The 16,587-nt window shown below is 40.0% G+C and overlaps 1 protein-coding gene across 1 annotated transcript; it reads left to right on the top strand.

Annotated features, from left to right (window-relative positions):
• Positions 1–5,731: 5,731 nt before the first annotated feature.
• LOC144685336 (EF-hand calcium-binding domain-containing protein 9-like) lies at positions 5,732–14,886 on the top strand. The gene is made up of 4 exons (XM_078549743.1): positions 5,732–5,867; positions 8,177–8,325; positions 11,188–11,364; positions 14,743–14,886. The coding sequence occupies exons 1-4, from the start codon at positions 5,732–5,734 to the stop codon at positions 14,884–14,886; spliced, it is 606 nt and encodes a 201-aa protein (XP_078405869.1).
• The last annotated feature ends 1,701 nt before the right edge of the window (positions 14,887–16,587 follow it).

The raw sequence follows: 16,587 nt of genomic DNA, 5'->3' as shown, positions 1-16,587 counted from the left end.
TAGGTTTCTTGTTTAACTGGCAATTTGATAGTTCTGACATTGAGACTGGCAGAATTTCGAATTCATTTTCAATTCTCCCTTCATTTCTATAGGAGCAGGTACTGGAATATTCAAAGCCATACTGATTCCCCAGCTATTGTTGACCTGTATAAAATTGCAGACTGAAGTTTTAATTATTCTCTGTTTCTTACAGTGGCTGGCTTGCTTACAGCTGTCAAAATCCACTCAAATTCAGCTGCGCACTCCTAACATTATGTTCCATGTGATGGCTAAAATGGCTTCTGTCTTAATCCTTTGTTTTACCAAAGATGACCTCAGAGGTCACATGACTATGGCAAACGACAGTGCTCAAAAGGCAACAGTGCACAAAGGCATTTCTTCAAACACAAGGTGAGTTTTCCTGTTTCTCCTTAACCATAAGGAACCCTCACCAAAAGTTCAAAAAATCGTTACCTTGGTATTTTCTGGTTACGCGACTGCTGTCCACCAGCTTTCAGCCTCCCGTTTCCATGAATTAAAAATAAAGTTGCAGCATATGATGCTTATCACTGGGTTGTGACTTTAGCATGTTAAATTGGTTCTGACTTGCATGACAAACGGCACACTTATGCTGAAATGTTGTTGATTTATATGTTATTGGGCAGGACCACATTTTGAATCCTCTGACTGCCATTCTAAATACCTGCCCTATTTCCATTGGAAAGGCTGGGGCAAAAATTAACATGATGATTAATAATCATTCCCCTTACTTTCCCTTCAACAAATCATCCAGATTGCTATCTATAACCCTTGTCTTGGCTCCAAGAAAACATAATAGCTCTACTAAATGACTTTCCTCTGCACAGTATATTATCAACAGATATCTTAATGGAGTTTCCAACAAGGCTCAACTAGTTACTTTTCTCACATTTGGTTTCACTAAACTTTTGGAGGTTTCAGCTATTGAAACCCTAACCTTCTTCATCCCTTTACGGTAGTTCATGGGTTTTGCAGTAGAAGAGATAGGTACACCTCCTCATAAACTATCGCAGAGCTGAGAGGCTGGAAACTGGATATTTCACTCAAAGTTATTACAAACAAAGTCAAATTCAATAAATGTGCAACAATGGAGGGGGAAAAAATGCCACACACAGATTTATCAAGGGCAGAATCAAAATGCACTAAATATTTTTGCCAGTTTTCTGTTTTGGACAAACTACATCCAATCGCTTATTTATCAAAGGGCCTTTAAAAGTACACATGGCAGAGTCTTTTCACTGCAGATGTTGCTAATTATCGAGCTTTCAGAGTTGCTGTAATTCCATTAGTCCTGTTCAGAAAGGGAAAAGAAACAAGCTAAAATAACTAAGGCACACAAACTCCCTTTGACTACTTCCAGTTCAGCAGCTAATCAGAATGCCAGATCTGAGCCCACATTTTCCATCAATTCAGTGTCCCTTTAATGCATTATAAAAATCAATATTGCTAAAACAGCTAATCCTCATTGTTAATGTGTGTATTTTTCAGTGTGGTCTAGAGGCCTGTTTCCTCTTGGGATCGTTGAGAATTCTTGCAGTTTTTTATTATTTGTTTTCAGACTGTGACATCAGTGGCAAAGCCAGAAATTATTGTCTAACTCTTCCAAACCTGAATTTGGTGTAGGTGAATGGCTTGCTAGGCCAGTTAAGAGTTAACCACATAAATGTGGTACTGGAGTCACATATAGGCCAGAACAGGTAAGGGCGATAGATTTTCTTTCTTAAAGGACATTAGTGAACCAGTTGGGATTTTAAAATAATCCAACAACTTCATGGCCACTTTTACTTCCATCATAAAACCGTAGAGTTGTTACAGTACAGAAACAGGCCATTCAAGCCAGTGACAGCAACAGCAAAATGTAGATAGTCCCACCCATCCCCAGCCCTTCCCCTATACCCCTTTCACTCCACTTGTTTATCCAATTCCCCTTTGAAAGCCATGATTGAATCTGCCTGCACCATCCATTCAGGCAGTGGATTCCAGGTCGTAACCACTCTTTGTGTTAAAAGAAGTTTCTCTTCATGTTTGCCTTTTGTTTCTTTTTCAATCAGTTCAAATCTTTTTTTTATTCCTATGGCTGGAGAAGCAGTTAGAGTTCGATGTTGAGTTCAATAATCCATTCAGCAACTTCAGCTAATGCAATGTGAATGGTTGTGATACCATCATGAATTTCTCAGGGCAAAAGTTCAATATATGGGTCATGGTCTGACTTGGATGGCCACAATCATAATTTGAGCTGTTCTTCATGTTCCACTTGTGGAGCAAGTGGCCTCATCTTCCCCAGCCCACCCTCAAGCAGTTCAGGGTTTTCCAGACTTTCTGTGGAAGGTTGAAACCTGGGGCTTCACCACTCAAGTCAGTTACTAGGTTGCAGTTGGTGATGTTTGCAGTCAACCATGAGGTGTGCCAGTGAGAGGTGGGGCTGTCGTCAGTTTGTAGGTGTGGAATGTGCTCCAGTAGGAACTGAGAGATTTAAAATGTGTGTGTGTGTTTTTTTAGAGTTTCTGTGTCAATGGGAGTGCTTTGTTAACTGTTAGCCAGTGGTGTTCTTTGAGGAGGATGTTTTCTATTCGCTAGCGAGCTCAGTTGGTAGAGCATGAGACTCTTAATCTCAGGGTCATATGTTCAAGTCCACTGCGGGGCAGTTGTGGTTTTCAGATTTAGGCTGATCTCACAGGCAGTCTCCAGCACTGAATTCCTCAGCAGAGAGGTCATGAAATGTTTGATAAAAATGAGATTCAACAACAGTTTCATAAAGTCTCAGCGTGATTTCTGGTCTGTCTCTCTCTTCACAATCCATCAGTGGAAAGAAAACAATGCTGGACATTTCGCACAGCACATGTTGTGTACTGTAACTCTTTATGAACACTTGAATGTGTTTCATGCCGTGTTCAGCACTGTGAGGGCCCTTGTGTGTCAACTTCTTGTGATTATAAAATCTTCATCAAAATATTAACATAATCTAAATTCTGAGATTTGGTCAGGTGCCCACTGATCCTCAACTCTTCCACCAATGGGAACAGTGCTAGCAGCTTTATGAAAACTGCATTCAAATTTTCATGCTGCCCTGATTGCATTTGAATTGGAATTCTTTGGATCATTAGTCAACTGGATCACTAGACTAGTCACCTAACCACCACCCTACAGCACCAGGTTATCTGGGTTGAGAAAGGTTGTGATTTTATGTACTGACATTTTTTTGTCACTGATCAAACTTACGGTGACATTTATTACATCACTATTCTTGTTAATATTAATTTCTAAAAATGTGCCAATCTCTCAAAATTTCACATCATGTGAGTCAACAAATTAGATTTTACATGCACTGTTCCACTCATATCATAATTGAAAATTAGAATTGTCTGCAATAGTCAAAGTTAAAAGATGATATAGGTGTTATGAATACAAAAAAGTTAGTTAGTGCATATTCATGCATAACCTCGAAAGGTTGTTTTTCTCTTTTTAGGTGATATAAACAATAAGAGCATTAAGTACACACATGCCATATTTGATTCTCACAGTGACAAATTGCACTGTGCAAATACAACGTATACTTAGAAATTGCAAGAGCTTTGATGCTACATTCACATAAAATATAAATAAAAGAATATAATTTTCACTGTGTGCATTGTGTTTTTATTGAAAAGAAAATGGAATCTAACTAACTGTAGGGTAAAAAAGTAAATCTGGCAATTGTTAAATCAAAAATAGTTTCAGCTCCAAGAAGCCATAAAATAGGAACAATTGGTGTTCCATCGCAAGTGGATAATAAAATTTTTCACTTTTTAAAATTTGTTTTATTGGATGTAGTCAATGCAAGAAAAACATTTTTATTTTTAAAAATTCATTTACAGGATGCGTGCGTTGGTGGCTAGGCCAGCATTTATTGCCCATCACTAATTGCAGTTCAGAAGGTGGTGGTGAGCTGCCTTCTTGAACCACTGCAGTGCCTGTTGTGTAGGTACACCCACAGTGCTGTTAGGAAGGGAGTTCCAGGATTTTGACCCAGTGATAGTGCAGGAACAGTGATATATTTCCAAGTCAGCATGGTGAGTGGCTTGGAGGGGAACTTCCAGGTGCTGGTGTTCCCATGTATCTGCTGCCCTTGTCCTTCTAGCGGTAGCGGTCATAGGTTTAGAAGGTGCTGCCTAAGGAGCCTTCCTGAGTTTCTGAAGTGTATCTTGTAGATAGTACGCACTACTGCCAATATTTGTCGGTGGTGCAGGATATGAATGTTTGTGGAAGGGATGCCAATCAAGTGGGCTGCTTTGTCGTGGATGGTATCAAGCTTCTTGGGTGTTGGTGGAGCTGCACTCATCCAGGCAAATGGAGAGTATTTCATTACACTCCTGACTTGTGCCATGTAGATGGTGGACAGGCTTTGAGGAGTCAAGAGGTGAGTTACGCATCACAGGACTCCTAGCCTCTGACCTGCTCTTAATATGGCTAGTCTAGTTCAGTTTCTGGTCAATGGTAACCCCCAAGGATGTTGATAGTGGGGATTCAGAGATGGTAATGCCATTGAATGTCGAGGGCAGATTCTCTCTTGTTGGAGATGGTCATTGCCTGGCACTTGTGTGGCGCAAATGTTACTTGCCACTCGTCAGCCTAAGCCTGGATGTTGTCCAGGTTTTGCTGCATTTGGACATGGACTACTTCAGTATCTGAGGAGTCATGAATGGTGCTGAACATTGTGCAATCATCAATGAACATCCCCACTTCTGACCTTATGATGGAGGGAAGGTCATTGATGATGGTGAGGATGGCTGAGGATGGTTGGGCCTAGCACAATGCCCTGAGGAACTCCTGCAGTGATGTCCTAGAACTGAGATAATTGACCTCCAACAACCACAATCATCTTCCTTTGTGATAGCCAGTGGAGACTTTTCCCCTGATTCCCATTGACTCCAATTTTGCTAGGGCTTCTTGATGCCACACTCTGTCAAATGCTGCCTAGATGCCAAGGGCAATCACTCTCACCTCATCTGAAGAAGTATCAAATTCTGGTATTGTTGGTTAGCACAGTATTCATATTTCTATACCCTTAACATTCTCTTGCTGCAGTTTCCTCCATTGACTTGTCATAATTTATTAGATCAAAATTGATACCAATAATCATTTATTGCTGTTAATCAGTTTGAACTGTGTAAAAAATGCAATATAGTTCACCGACTGATCACAAGCTCTAACCAGATATAGCTGCAAGTAAATAACTATCTTTTTGAATTTGTCCGTGACTTGGCTTCAGCAGCTATTAACAAGAAGCTAATAAGGTAATAACAAGAAGCTCTCCCTTATGTATTTTGCCTTTCATTGCTTTAGCCATGGGTGGAATGATGGAACTAGTGAGGCTTTGATGTTTAAGGATAAATTTATACCAACAAAAAGTAATCCTCAATAGATTTCCCCACTTCCCCAATTTCAATACAAATCACACAATGAGCAGAAACCCAGTCCTATTTTCTGTAAATGTGAGATCGTTTTAAATGTAATAGGAATACAATGAACAGCTCCATTCTAAAGTCATACTTTGTGACAAAATAGAATCCACTTTAGAAAATAATCTAATTTATCACATCACAAAGCATGACATCACAACCATACAGTGTTCGTTATTTCTGATTGTCCCAAACTTGTCTGGACTACTAACTTTGACAGCAGCGAAATTATAATTTGCACTCCTGCAATTAAACCTTTCAGCACTACTTCCAAAATGAAATTGAGACCTGGATGTATTTTTAATTTTTTGTATCTTGACAGAGTTCATATTTTACTGTCTGTCAGAAATACCACAGTGCTTTTGGAGTATTTTAAACTCTTGGATGTTCATGATAGCAATACTTTAAATGGTAAGATGGAAATTTCTGAAAGAAAAATTAACTCGAGTGTTAAATATGGTCAGTAGAAGAAGAATAATTGAATGATGTTCTGACAGAGTTTTCTTAAACAGACTTATCTTGTCTCAGTTGGGAGTACTCTCACCTTTGAGTCTGAAATTGTGGGTCAATCTTTCTATGGATTGAAGCATGCAATCTAGATGGACACTGTTATGACACAGTAGTTTGTAAAGGCTGAGTTATTTAAAAACCCAGAGGGAAACTTTAAACTGTCATAACCTATATTTTCAATTGGTATGTTTTGAGTTGCAGTTCTAAATTCAGGAATAAGACCATCAGTTCTCGAGGGGTTTTTATATCAAACTAAATGAGGCATTTATTGAATACAACAAATTAAACACATACACATGGCTACAAATTACTACTGTCATAACTTTTAACAAATTCCCAAATTAATCTCCACTAAGGCAACAATAACCAATAGACTTGACCAGACACCAGGCAAAGCATTTTCACCTTCTAAATTCAAAATGAGGTTCCTTTCAATGTGTTCCTTTGCAGACAGTTGTTGGCTTACAGGCTTAGATCTTACATGCCTCTGACTTGCACACACAAGAGCCTTTCTGTTATACCCAGCCTTCCCCTTTGAATGTAAATTCTCATTAGGCAGAGTTTTCTGCCCACTGGGCGGGCAGGCCCGACCCAATCTCCGGCAGGCGGAGTGCCGATCCCTGCCGGAGAAGCGGGCCCCGCCGCCATTTTAAATGGCGGGCCAATTAAGGCCCGCCCAGCATGACGCCCGGCGGGAAGCACTATGCGCTTCCTGTGCGGGCGGGGGGGGGATTCCCCATATGCGAGAGTGCGCTTTTTTGCGCATGCGCACGAAAGAGCGCATATCTCCCTGAGGCTAAGTGCTGCCTCAGGGAGATCGCTGAAAGTTGTTCAAACATTAAAAATAGAAAAATAAAAAAATCCTTAACATGTCCCCCTCTTGTGACAATGTCACATGAGATGGGTCATGTTAATAAATTTCACTAAAACTGTATTAAAATTATTTAAACCCTACATGAAACCTCATCCCGCTGGTGGATGAGGTTTCATGTTTTTTCAGAAGTCTGCCGGGGCTCGCCAGCCTTAAGGTTGGATGGGCAGGTCCTTTAATTGTTTTAATTATCCTGTTAATGGCCTCAATTGGTCATTGACAGGTTGGCGGGCGGACAGCTGATTTCGCTGTGCCCCCGCCTTCCTGAAGATTTAAATGGGGCAGGATGACGTCGGGGGTTCCGCCCGACATCATCCTGCGTCATTTTGCGTGTTGGCGAGCGGGCCCCGCCCCCTGCTCACCGACGGCAAAATGCAGCCCATTGTATCACCAGGCCCTTTGAACCCCATTCATAGTACCAATTTTATTAATGATATAAACATTGCTTGGTGCCACTATACATCAAAGCACACAGACTAGCTGGCTTTAATACAGTTAACACATACACAGACTAAACCTCTATTAAAAAAAATTCCAATAACATTATATACATTAATATCTCTTCCTCACAGACACTTTAGCACAGTACTGAGGAAGTGTTACACATTGTCTAAGGTACAAGCTGGGATTATCCTCCCATTGGCAGTGTCATGGCAGGACAGAACTTCCTCCTGTACCTGCTGCTTTGACAGGTGTCAGAAATCATTCCATATGCAACCCAGCTCTCAGTAGGATACTTACTAAGAAGGAGTCCACCATTACGCAGCTGTAATATGATTGTAAGTGCATGGGTTCATTATTAAATTTACATTGCCAAGTTTTATTCCTAAAGTCCAAACTCTTCCAGAAGGATGGTGTTTTAAATTGATTTCTATACATCATATCTAGCACTCCAATGATCTGCAGAATTTTCATGGGATAAAGCTTTGCTTGAGAAAGTGCTTCATCGTGCTATCCATTAACATTAATGTTTCTGATATAATGTTTTTTCTTTCACAGGATATTGGTGTCACTGATTAAGCCAGCATTTGTTGCCCATCACACTCACAGATGAGAAAGATGAGATTAAATTCAATTTATATATATATATATAAATGATACAAGTTTAGATTATTTTTGTCTTCATTCCTTGCTCAGAAGATTGTTATACTACATGTGTAAGAACAAACTTATGTCCTCTCTATTACCTGCCAATTCCTACTCACCACCTTTTGAGGCTGGGAGAAGGGTTGTGGTGGATAATGGAGATTTAAATACATACAAATAAGAGATTTTCAAACTAGAAACATTTTAGCATACTTCAGACTATGTTTTATTGTTCTTCACTATTATCTTATAGATGTCCAATTTTTTTATTTTCTTCGCTGTGTCACGGACATGAGCAAAGCGCAGATAAAGACAACTTTCAATATGTTTGATTGGAGAGCCTCTGGGGAGATCGGATTTGAAGAGTTTTACATGTTGGTTTGCATCATAATTGCTAACAAGGTATGAACCTAAATTAGACACTTTAGAAATTATTTTTTAAAATACCAACAATTCCCTGGACAACTCACTGCCCGCTCACATGCCCAACAACCCAAACCACAAATGTACAGAGCTAAAATGTTGAATGAACTTGATATTGCAAAGACATGCTCACAAGAAAATGAGTAGCTACAAGCATGACCATCAGAAAGATAGCCTTGTTTTCCCAGGACTGCTAAGCCTAGATATTTATTCATGCCCGATACAAACTGCTATGCTGAAACTGCTGATTGTATCAATCGGACAGACCTGGCATGCTGGGGATGCCAGCTATACTCTAAGTAGTAGTCCACTGGCTGCACAGGTGATGGACCTGCACTGGTCACTTTGTGTCTAGTTTGGGGGGCGGGGTTTGGTGGGGGTGAAAGAGACATGGCGGGGGGGAGGGGGGCAAGTGGTAGCCAGCAGTAACCCACAGTTTTAATATGAAGACAGGAGAATTCAATTAAATTAATTGAAAATAATGGGAGTGATGTCTTAATGTCTCCTGTGACAAGGATTCTGTCTAGACTGTCCATGAAAAGTGAGCACTAAAGGTTGCAGGACAGTCCCTTCAGATTAGAAGACCCATGAAGAGCAGTAGCTTTTTTTAAATAGTAACTACTCTGTTTCCAAAACCATCAAATGTATGGGGAGTGGACAGGAGGGTAGGGGCTGAAATTCAACTTTGGCAAAACCAGAAAGCTGCCAGTAATGGATTGGCCACCACCTGATTCCTCTTTCTATTGATGTTAATCACCAAAGTTGAATTGCACCCCCACTACTTTCTTGTGGAACACCACACATCACACATTTTGGACATAAAAAGGATAGACCAGGGTACTTTCTAAATGCTGAAAAACTAGAAGCAGTGGAGGCCCAAAAAGACTTGGGGATGCAGGTACATAGATCATTAAAATGTCACAAACAGGTACTGAAATAATCAAGAAAGCTAATGGAACGCTAGCCTTTATGTCTAGAGGACGAGAATACAAGGGGGTAGAAGTCCTGCTTCAGCTATTCAGAGCAAGGTTCCTGTCTAGCTATCCCCCGCACTGCTCATTATTGCTGGCACCGGAATCAGGGTCTTGAAATTGACACACCACCTAGCGGCAGTATTTTCAGGGACCCCCACCTCCTCCCGCCTCTGGGGAGGACATGAAAATTCAGCCCCAAGTGTTAAATTACAAGAAGGGGTCACACAACCTGGGATTGTATTTCTTGGAATTGAGAAGGTTAGGGGTGATTTGATGAAAGTTTTCAAGGTCTTAAGGGGCACAGATAGAGTAGATTGGGAGAAACTATTTTCACTGGTTGGGTGTCCAGGATTAGGGGGCATAGGAAAAAATTAGTACAAGACCTTTCAGGAGTGAAATTAGGAAACATGAGAACTTTTCCAGAAACAGCAATTGATGCTGAATGATTTGTGAATTTTAAATCTGAGTTTGATGGGTTTTTGTTAACCGGAGGTATTGAGGGACATGGGGTGAAGGTGGGAATATGGAGTTAGATCAGCCATGATCTCATTGAATAGCAGAACAAGCTCAAGAGGCTAAATGGTCAACTCCTGTTCCTATGAAATTAATTTTGGAGTGTTTAAATAAGCTTTTGCTCATTTGGTTCCCACTGTTGACACTGTCAGCTAGAATAGCTCACCAGCTGGAGCAAATGGGAACAGAACAGCCAAGTGGCTCTCATCTAACTCTGGAGCAGCCTTATATGGTGTACCCCATCAAACCTTCTTCCACCTGCGGGTTTTCAGCCATTACTAGAGAAGAAAGAGTACCACCCAGAAATAATCCTGGGGTTAGGGGACCGTGATCTGAAGTTAAATAAAAATTGTTGGTGGTAGATCATGTCAAAGGCAGTTTACAGAAATGCTCCTTAATCATTCCAGCAAGTCCAGAGATATTCAAAAATTTGGAGGAATTCCAAAACAGCCTAGACAATTGCTTCCATTCAGATCTATTAATACTGGCACTCAAAGCTGCTTAATGCAGGTATAAGGTAAAACATTAATGGCAGAAATACTTGGATTTCTGATAAATGACATAATCATTTCACTACAGGGCGGGGGTGGGTTGGGGGAGCTTCTTAACCCACCAAACAAAATTTCTGGTCCCCTGCAAAACCAGTGGAATACTGATGTTTGACAACTGCCTCAATCTCCCATGTTCCCCAATCAGATTTCAATTGTAAAATTTCTGAGCTACATTAATTACAATTGAAAAAGAGGACCAAAAACATTCTTCAATGTATTTTTTATCATGACATGGATTTGCTTGAGAACAAAACCAGCCAACTGGTGAGGCAAGAATGGCTGTCCTGTCATCAGAACCTTAGGCTAGCTCTCAGAAATAAAAACAAAAAACTGCGGATGCTGGAAATCCAAAACAAAAACACAATTACCTGGAAAAACTCAGCAGGTCTGGCAGCATCGGCGGAGAAGAAAAGAGTTGATGTTTCGAGACCTTATGACCCTTCAAAAGAACTGAGTAATATTAGGAGAGGGGTGAAATATTTCACCCCTCTCCTAATATTACTCAGTTCTGTTGAAGGGTCATGAGGACTGGAAATGTCAACTCTTTTCTTCTCCGCCGATGCTGCCAGACCTGCTGAGTTTTTCCAGGTAATTCTGTTTTTGTTTTAGCTCTCAGAAAGTTGTATCCATTATATTAAATCGTTAATTCTCTCTCAGCAAAGTTAAATTCTATTTTGTAGACTTGCTTTCATTTCATTGTAATCCAGTTCTGCAAGGCTAAACATGGTTTAGTGTCAAATTACTGCTTGTTTCTGATAGTTGCCACACGTACAAACAGCCATTATTTGTTTTAAATATTACAGGATAAAATGGAGCAGCTGTTTCTTTATCGTCACTCCCGGTCCATCTTTGACCTAATTGACATGGATGGGGGGCACACCATCACTCCAGCAGAATTTTATGCTGCTGGATTTCTCTTCAACATCAAAGGACGTACTCATTTGCAGATGTTTCAAGATTACAGTGGAAGTGGCGGTGAGGTAAGATGGCAAAATTGTGGCAATGAACTTCCCTTGCTGCCAATTTGCTCATCTGCCCTGAAAACATTGGCACTTGCTGGATATAGGTCCATGGCTCATGTGGCACTTAGTACTTTACCTAGGTGGGCAGGGTTCATGGTTTAAGCCCAGTGAGCGTCAGCAAGAAATCAACTATAAGGTACTTTGCACCCAACCTAATCCTGTCCTCACCAGATTCTTGGAACGCTTTTAAACTGAATAGCGGAACTCTTCCCTCCTTCACCTCCCTCTCCACTCATCCACCTCCCTCCCCACCATGCACCCTGGATGATATTTTCCTTCTGAAAATGGGGGGTGTGTGGACTGAAGCCAACTGTAGTGTCCCTGCCTCCAGGCCAGTTAAATCAAAGAAGAGTCTGGGATCTTCCTGACCTGGTGTATTTACCCATGTAACAATTAGGAAACCCAATTTTCATACTTCCATATGATTTAATTTTACATCAACTATATTTTGACTATTCATGAAGATGTGCAAGGAAATCTTAATTTTTTATTCCAAACATTAGTCCTTCTGAGTAATAATACAAATTAATGTTGAAAGGACAGTTTTTAAGAACATAAATGCATAAGAAATAAGGGCAGGAGTAGGTCCTCGATCCCATCGAGCCTGCTTTGACACCCAATAAGATCATGGCAGAATTTTACATCAAATTCACTTTCCATCCTACCCCATATTCCTTGGTTGCCTTGGTTTCCAATAATCAATCATTCTCAGCCCTGAATATACTCATCGATTGAACATCCACAGCTCTCTGGGATAGAGAATCCAAAGATTCACAAATGGTCTGTGTGAAGAAACTTCTCAATTCAATCTTAACTAACCAGCCTCTTTTGTGCTACAAGTTTTCACCCACTGGCAGAGATAGAATTGACTTTTATCCATGATTCTGAGATTTAAGCTGGTAAAGGGGGGTGGTACATCCCATGTCAAAAGAAATGGCATGGGGCGAGGGGCGGGGGATGGGTGATGGGTGATGGGGTGATTGTTGGGAAGAGAACTTAACCCTCAACCCCACCCCACCCAAAATGCTTGTGCCTTGGCCCACTAGCTGATTGAAGCAAATTATGTTAATGATTTCATATAACACCCACCCAGCTAGCAGAGAGACATGGTTTTTATTCATCAACCTGGTTTCAATTCAAAGCAAAATACTCCAGATGCTGGAACTCTGAAATGAAAACAGAACATGCTGGAAATACTCAGCAGGCCAGGCGACACCAATGGAAAGAGAAACAGAGATAATGGCTCATGTCAATAATCTTTCACCAGAACTCAGAAAAGTTACAGATGTAACAGATTTTAACCAAGCACAGAGATGGCGACGTGGGTGGTTGGGAGGGGTGGGTACAGGAAAGATCAGTAAAGGGATGGTTTTTCAATTTCTACCCTTCCCTCACCTCATGTGTTCATCTTCAACTCTTCCCTTCCTTTACTTCTCTCTTTCCATTTCTGTGGATAGATTAGAGACCAATATTCATTACAAGTCCTCCCACAGCTATCTTGACTACATTCCCTCCTTGCCCTCTTCCTATAAGGACTTTATTCCATTCTCCTAATTTCTCCGTCACCACTAAATATGATCTGACAATGTCACCTTTCATCCCAGTGCTTTGAAATGTTTCAAGATGCGTTCTTTCTTGTTAGCTTTGAGCATTCTATTTAAAATCAATATAATGTTCACTATTTTTGTGCTGGGATATTTTGAGGCAAGACTATCCTTTCACAGGTCAGCGAATGTCAATCTTTTGTTTGCAGCACAGTTGTTAAGATGACAGCAGTGAAAAACATAGTGAGAAGACTTAATGGAGTGAAAACTAAAACATTATGTACGAGTGTAGCTAGAGTAGGAGTTCCAATCCTCTTTAATATTTCCCCTCTCATTTGTGTACATGTTAGCCACTAAATTGACTATGGTAATAAAGCAAGCTTACCTGCTCCTTGACATAAGATGTAGAAAATATATGACATGCACAATAGGATCCTCTAAATCTGACCTTTTTGCTAGGCATATATCAGGAAATAAATGAAGACAAAAGTCACAGAATGATATCAATTTACATTCCCTTTGCTGGGAGTGGAATTTGTAGCAGCATGAGTGAAAAAGCCTGCTTAACATCATGTTCCCACCAACTTCCAGTTTTCCACCATTTGAAAATGTTTGTGAAATGGTTGCTTCCTGCCCCTGCTGGAAACAAGTGGGAATCTCATTAGGTCATGCAACTGTAGATGATATTAGATCAATAGGGCCTTGATGTGGGTATGAAGTATCAATAGGCAAAGCATGCACCACACACATTCTGGCCATTGGTACTTTCTGTTGAATGGTCTCACCGGTGCTCCCAAAAGAGATTGTTGCAGACAGCTCAGGAAAAGGGGAAAAGAGGTTTGCAAGTTATGATTGTGAGCTCAGGAGGAGCATTAATGCTCCTGTTGGCCTCACATAAATTTATCCTTGCGATATGTAACCCTCCTTCACTACTGGCTTCTCGCTTACTTTACTTGGACTGGTTGGACTCCTCGGTAGAGATGCTAGATTTTTGGCACTCTCCGAACGGTGAGCTATTCCAAATGGGTGAGTAGTTTGCCAGTGGAATTGTAATGTTGCTTTACCATGAAATTGTCTATTGACAAACTCCGCACTCATGACCACACCCTGAAGAATTATTTCATCCAAGGCACAAATTATTATAGCGATGCTTACCTCTTTTATTTGATTATTAGAAAAGCTATGAGAACTTGTGGAAGGCTTAGGAAGATAACAGTTAAGTCATTTGCTTCACTTCCTGTTGCTCCAGATTATATTTGTAAGTTGTTTCAATATTTATCAACAGTGTTGGTATGTGGGAACACAAGTCTCACACAGCTTATGTATGCTGGGAAGAAAACACACATATAATCTTGGCACTTATTCATTGTGGATAACAGTCACATTCAGTCTGTGATAGCTGCGAACTCTCCACACTGCTGTAAGAGGGGAGTGAGAAAGTCAGGCACAAATTGAACTGCAGCTTGAAATAATGGTGAAGTAATTTGAAGGCACTCAACACGTTTCGAAACTGAAAAGTTACCTCCTTTTTTTGCCTTTTCTCCTCCTAAAAAAAGGTTGCACTGAGGAGTTGAAAAGTGAATTACACGAGAAAAATTTAAACGACAAAGAAAATGCTTTTAAACCAGCCAGAATAGTAAATCATTAATTTGCAAGTATGGGCTCATTTCGTCATTGCAAATTTTAATTCCATCTGATAATCTTTAGGAGTAGAAAGATGCAAAAAAGAAAATAAAAGAAAACAATATTGTTTTGTCAAACTAATATGGCATTGTTTATTTATTTGAGCTAGAACCTCACCTACAATGAATTCAAAATGTTCATCATGGCCTTAATAGATAAACAGGAAAGCACGAAAGAAGATAAAAAGAAAAAGAAACAGAAACAGCCAATAAAGGAATTATTCAATCAAACAAATTCTCTGTTACCATTGTAAACTTGTACTATTGAAACAAAACTGGAACTCTTCAAAGAGGAATTAGAAACATTTAAATGATATTTGGAAAAAAAATCTTACTTGCTCCATGGCATCGCACCTAATGTGTTTAGTATTAAAGTTTTAAAATAAATACATTTTAACGAGATGTTTCTTGTAAAAATTCTTTATCCTTTGAATTGTTAAATAGTTTATGTCAATGTATGTTGCTGTAAATACCAGGCTTCACTCTTAAAAATAGATCACCCTAATATAAACATAAATAATATAAAGACTTTCATTTATACAGCATCTTTCATGATCTCAGCATGTGCCAAAGCGCTTTACAGCTAATTAAATACTTCTGATAAAATTTTAAAATGCAGCAATATGCACATAGCAAGATCCCACAAACAGCAATGTGCTTATTTAAGGACCAGATCCTCTCTTTTAATGTTGTTAGTTGATAGATAAATATTGGCAAGGACTTCTCTGCTTTTCTTCAAAATCATGCCATGGTATCTTTTTTATCCAGCTGAAAGGGTAGATGGAGAAACGTAAACAGGTGTAGGTGCTTCATCAGAACTTGAAAGCTTGCAAATTTGATTCAGATACAATATTTCAACATGAGCATCCAGATAGGATACTTTCTACATTCATATGGAACATAAAAACCCTGTTTATGAGGTCAATGGAGAATAAGCATGATACTATTTCTCAGGAAGAATGTTTGAAGGAAATAGCCACTACTTCATAATCCTGGCAAACATCTTTGCTGAATGGGGTAATGGTACAGACGACGACAGTTATGACTGTTATGCACTACAGAAGGTATGTGCATTATCACACTGATTCAGATTGCTTGTTTTCTTTTCAGAAATTAGCCAAAAATAGGAAGTTTTGTGTTATAGTCAGCACATTTAGTCAGCCAGCTAAGCTTCACCAAAGTCGACCATAATGAGTTTAATTTGCCAATGTTTATGTGCGATACAATAACTGCATTGAAACAGTAAGAGAGGAAGGAATCAAATTGAGCATTAAAAAAAATCATTCTCATAACATCCCCTAATTACCCTGAAATTAATACAACTGAATGACTTTCTAGGCCACTTCAGAGGGCAGATAACAATTAAATACAATGGGGCTAGTGTCGCATTATAGGCCAGGCTAAGCGTGGATGGCAGTTTTCCTTTCATTAAGAACAGTGATGATCCATCTGAGATTTTTTTTTAAAGACACACCGATGGGGGAAAGATTTGTCTATGCAGTACCACTTCAAGCAGCACTACAGGCTACATCGATCCTGGGGGTGACATGCGGCTTCTTTCAATGATATCGATGAGGTGCATCATGCAGGTAGTGGCCCACAGCGCTGCCTGCCCATGGTGAATCAACATAAGTCTGCATAGTGCCCAACCAATCCATGCTGTGTGTTGATGCTCCTCTTCCTTAAGCCTCTTCCCATCTTTCCTCTGCTAAATCAATTATCATAACCCTCTATTCCCTTCTCCCTCATAGGATTGTCTATCATCCCCTTAAATGCATCAATACGATTCGCTTCAACCACTCCCTGTGGTAGTGAGTTCCACATTCTCACCACTCTTTGGGTAAAGAAGTTTCTTCTGAATCCCCATGAATTTCATGGTAACTATCCTATATTGATGGCCTCAAATTATGCTCTTCCCCTCAAGGGGAAACACTCCCTCTGTATCTACTCTATCA

The sequence above is a fragment of the Cetorhinus maximus genome, chromosome 10, assembly GCF_964194155.1.
Source record: "Cetorhinus maximus chromosome 10, sCetMax3.hap1.1, whole genome shotgun sequence".
Classification (NCBI taxonomy): domain Eukaryota; kingdom Metazoa; phylum Chordata; class Chondrichthyes; order Lamniformes; family Cetorhinidae; genus Cetorhinus; species Cetorhinus maximus.
The sequence above is the reverse complement of the archived record's forward strand: the minus strand, read 5'-3'. Positions and strand labels throughout refer to the sequence as shown.

What these genes read in the sequence shown, in the direction of transcription:
- LOC144685336 (XM_078549743.1), top strand. Translation starts at nt 5,732, where the DNA reads ATGAAATTGAGACCTGGATGTATTTTTAATTTTTTGTATCTTGACAGA. An exon ending in GCATCATAATTGCTAACAAG is followed by an intron (nt 8,326 to 11,187) that starts GTATGAACCTAA and finishes TAAATATTACAG; the next exon opens with GATAAAATGGAGCAGCTGTT. An exon ending in ACAGTGGAAGTGGCGGTGAG is followed by an intron (nt 11,365 to 14,742) that starts GTAAGATGGCAA and finishes TATTTGAGCTAG; the next exon opens with AACCTCACCTACAATGAATT.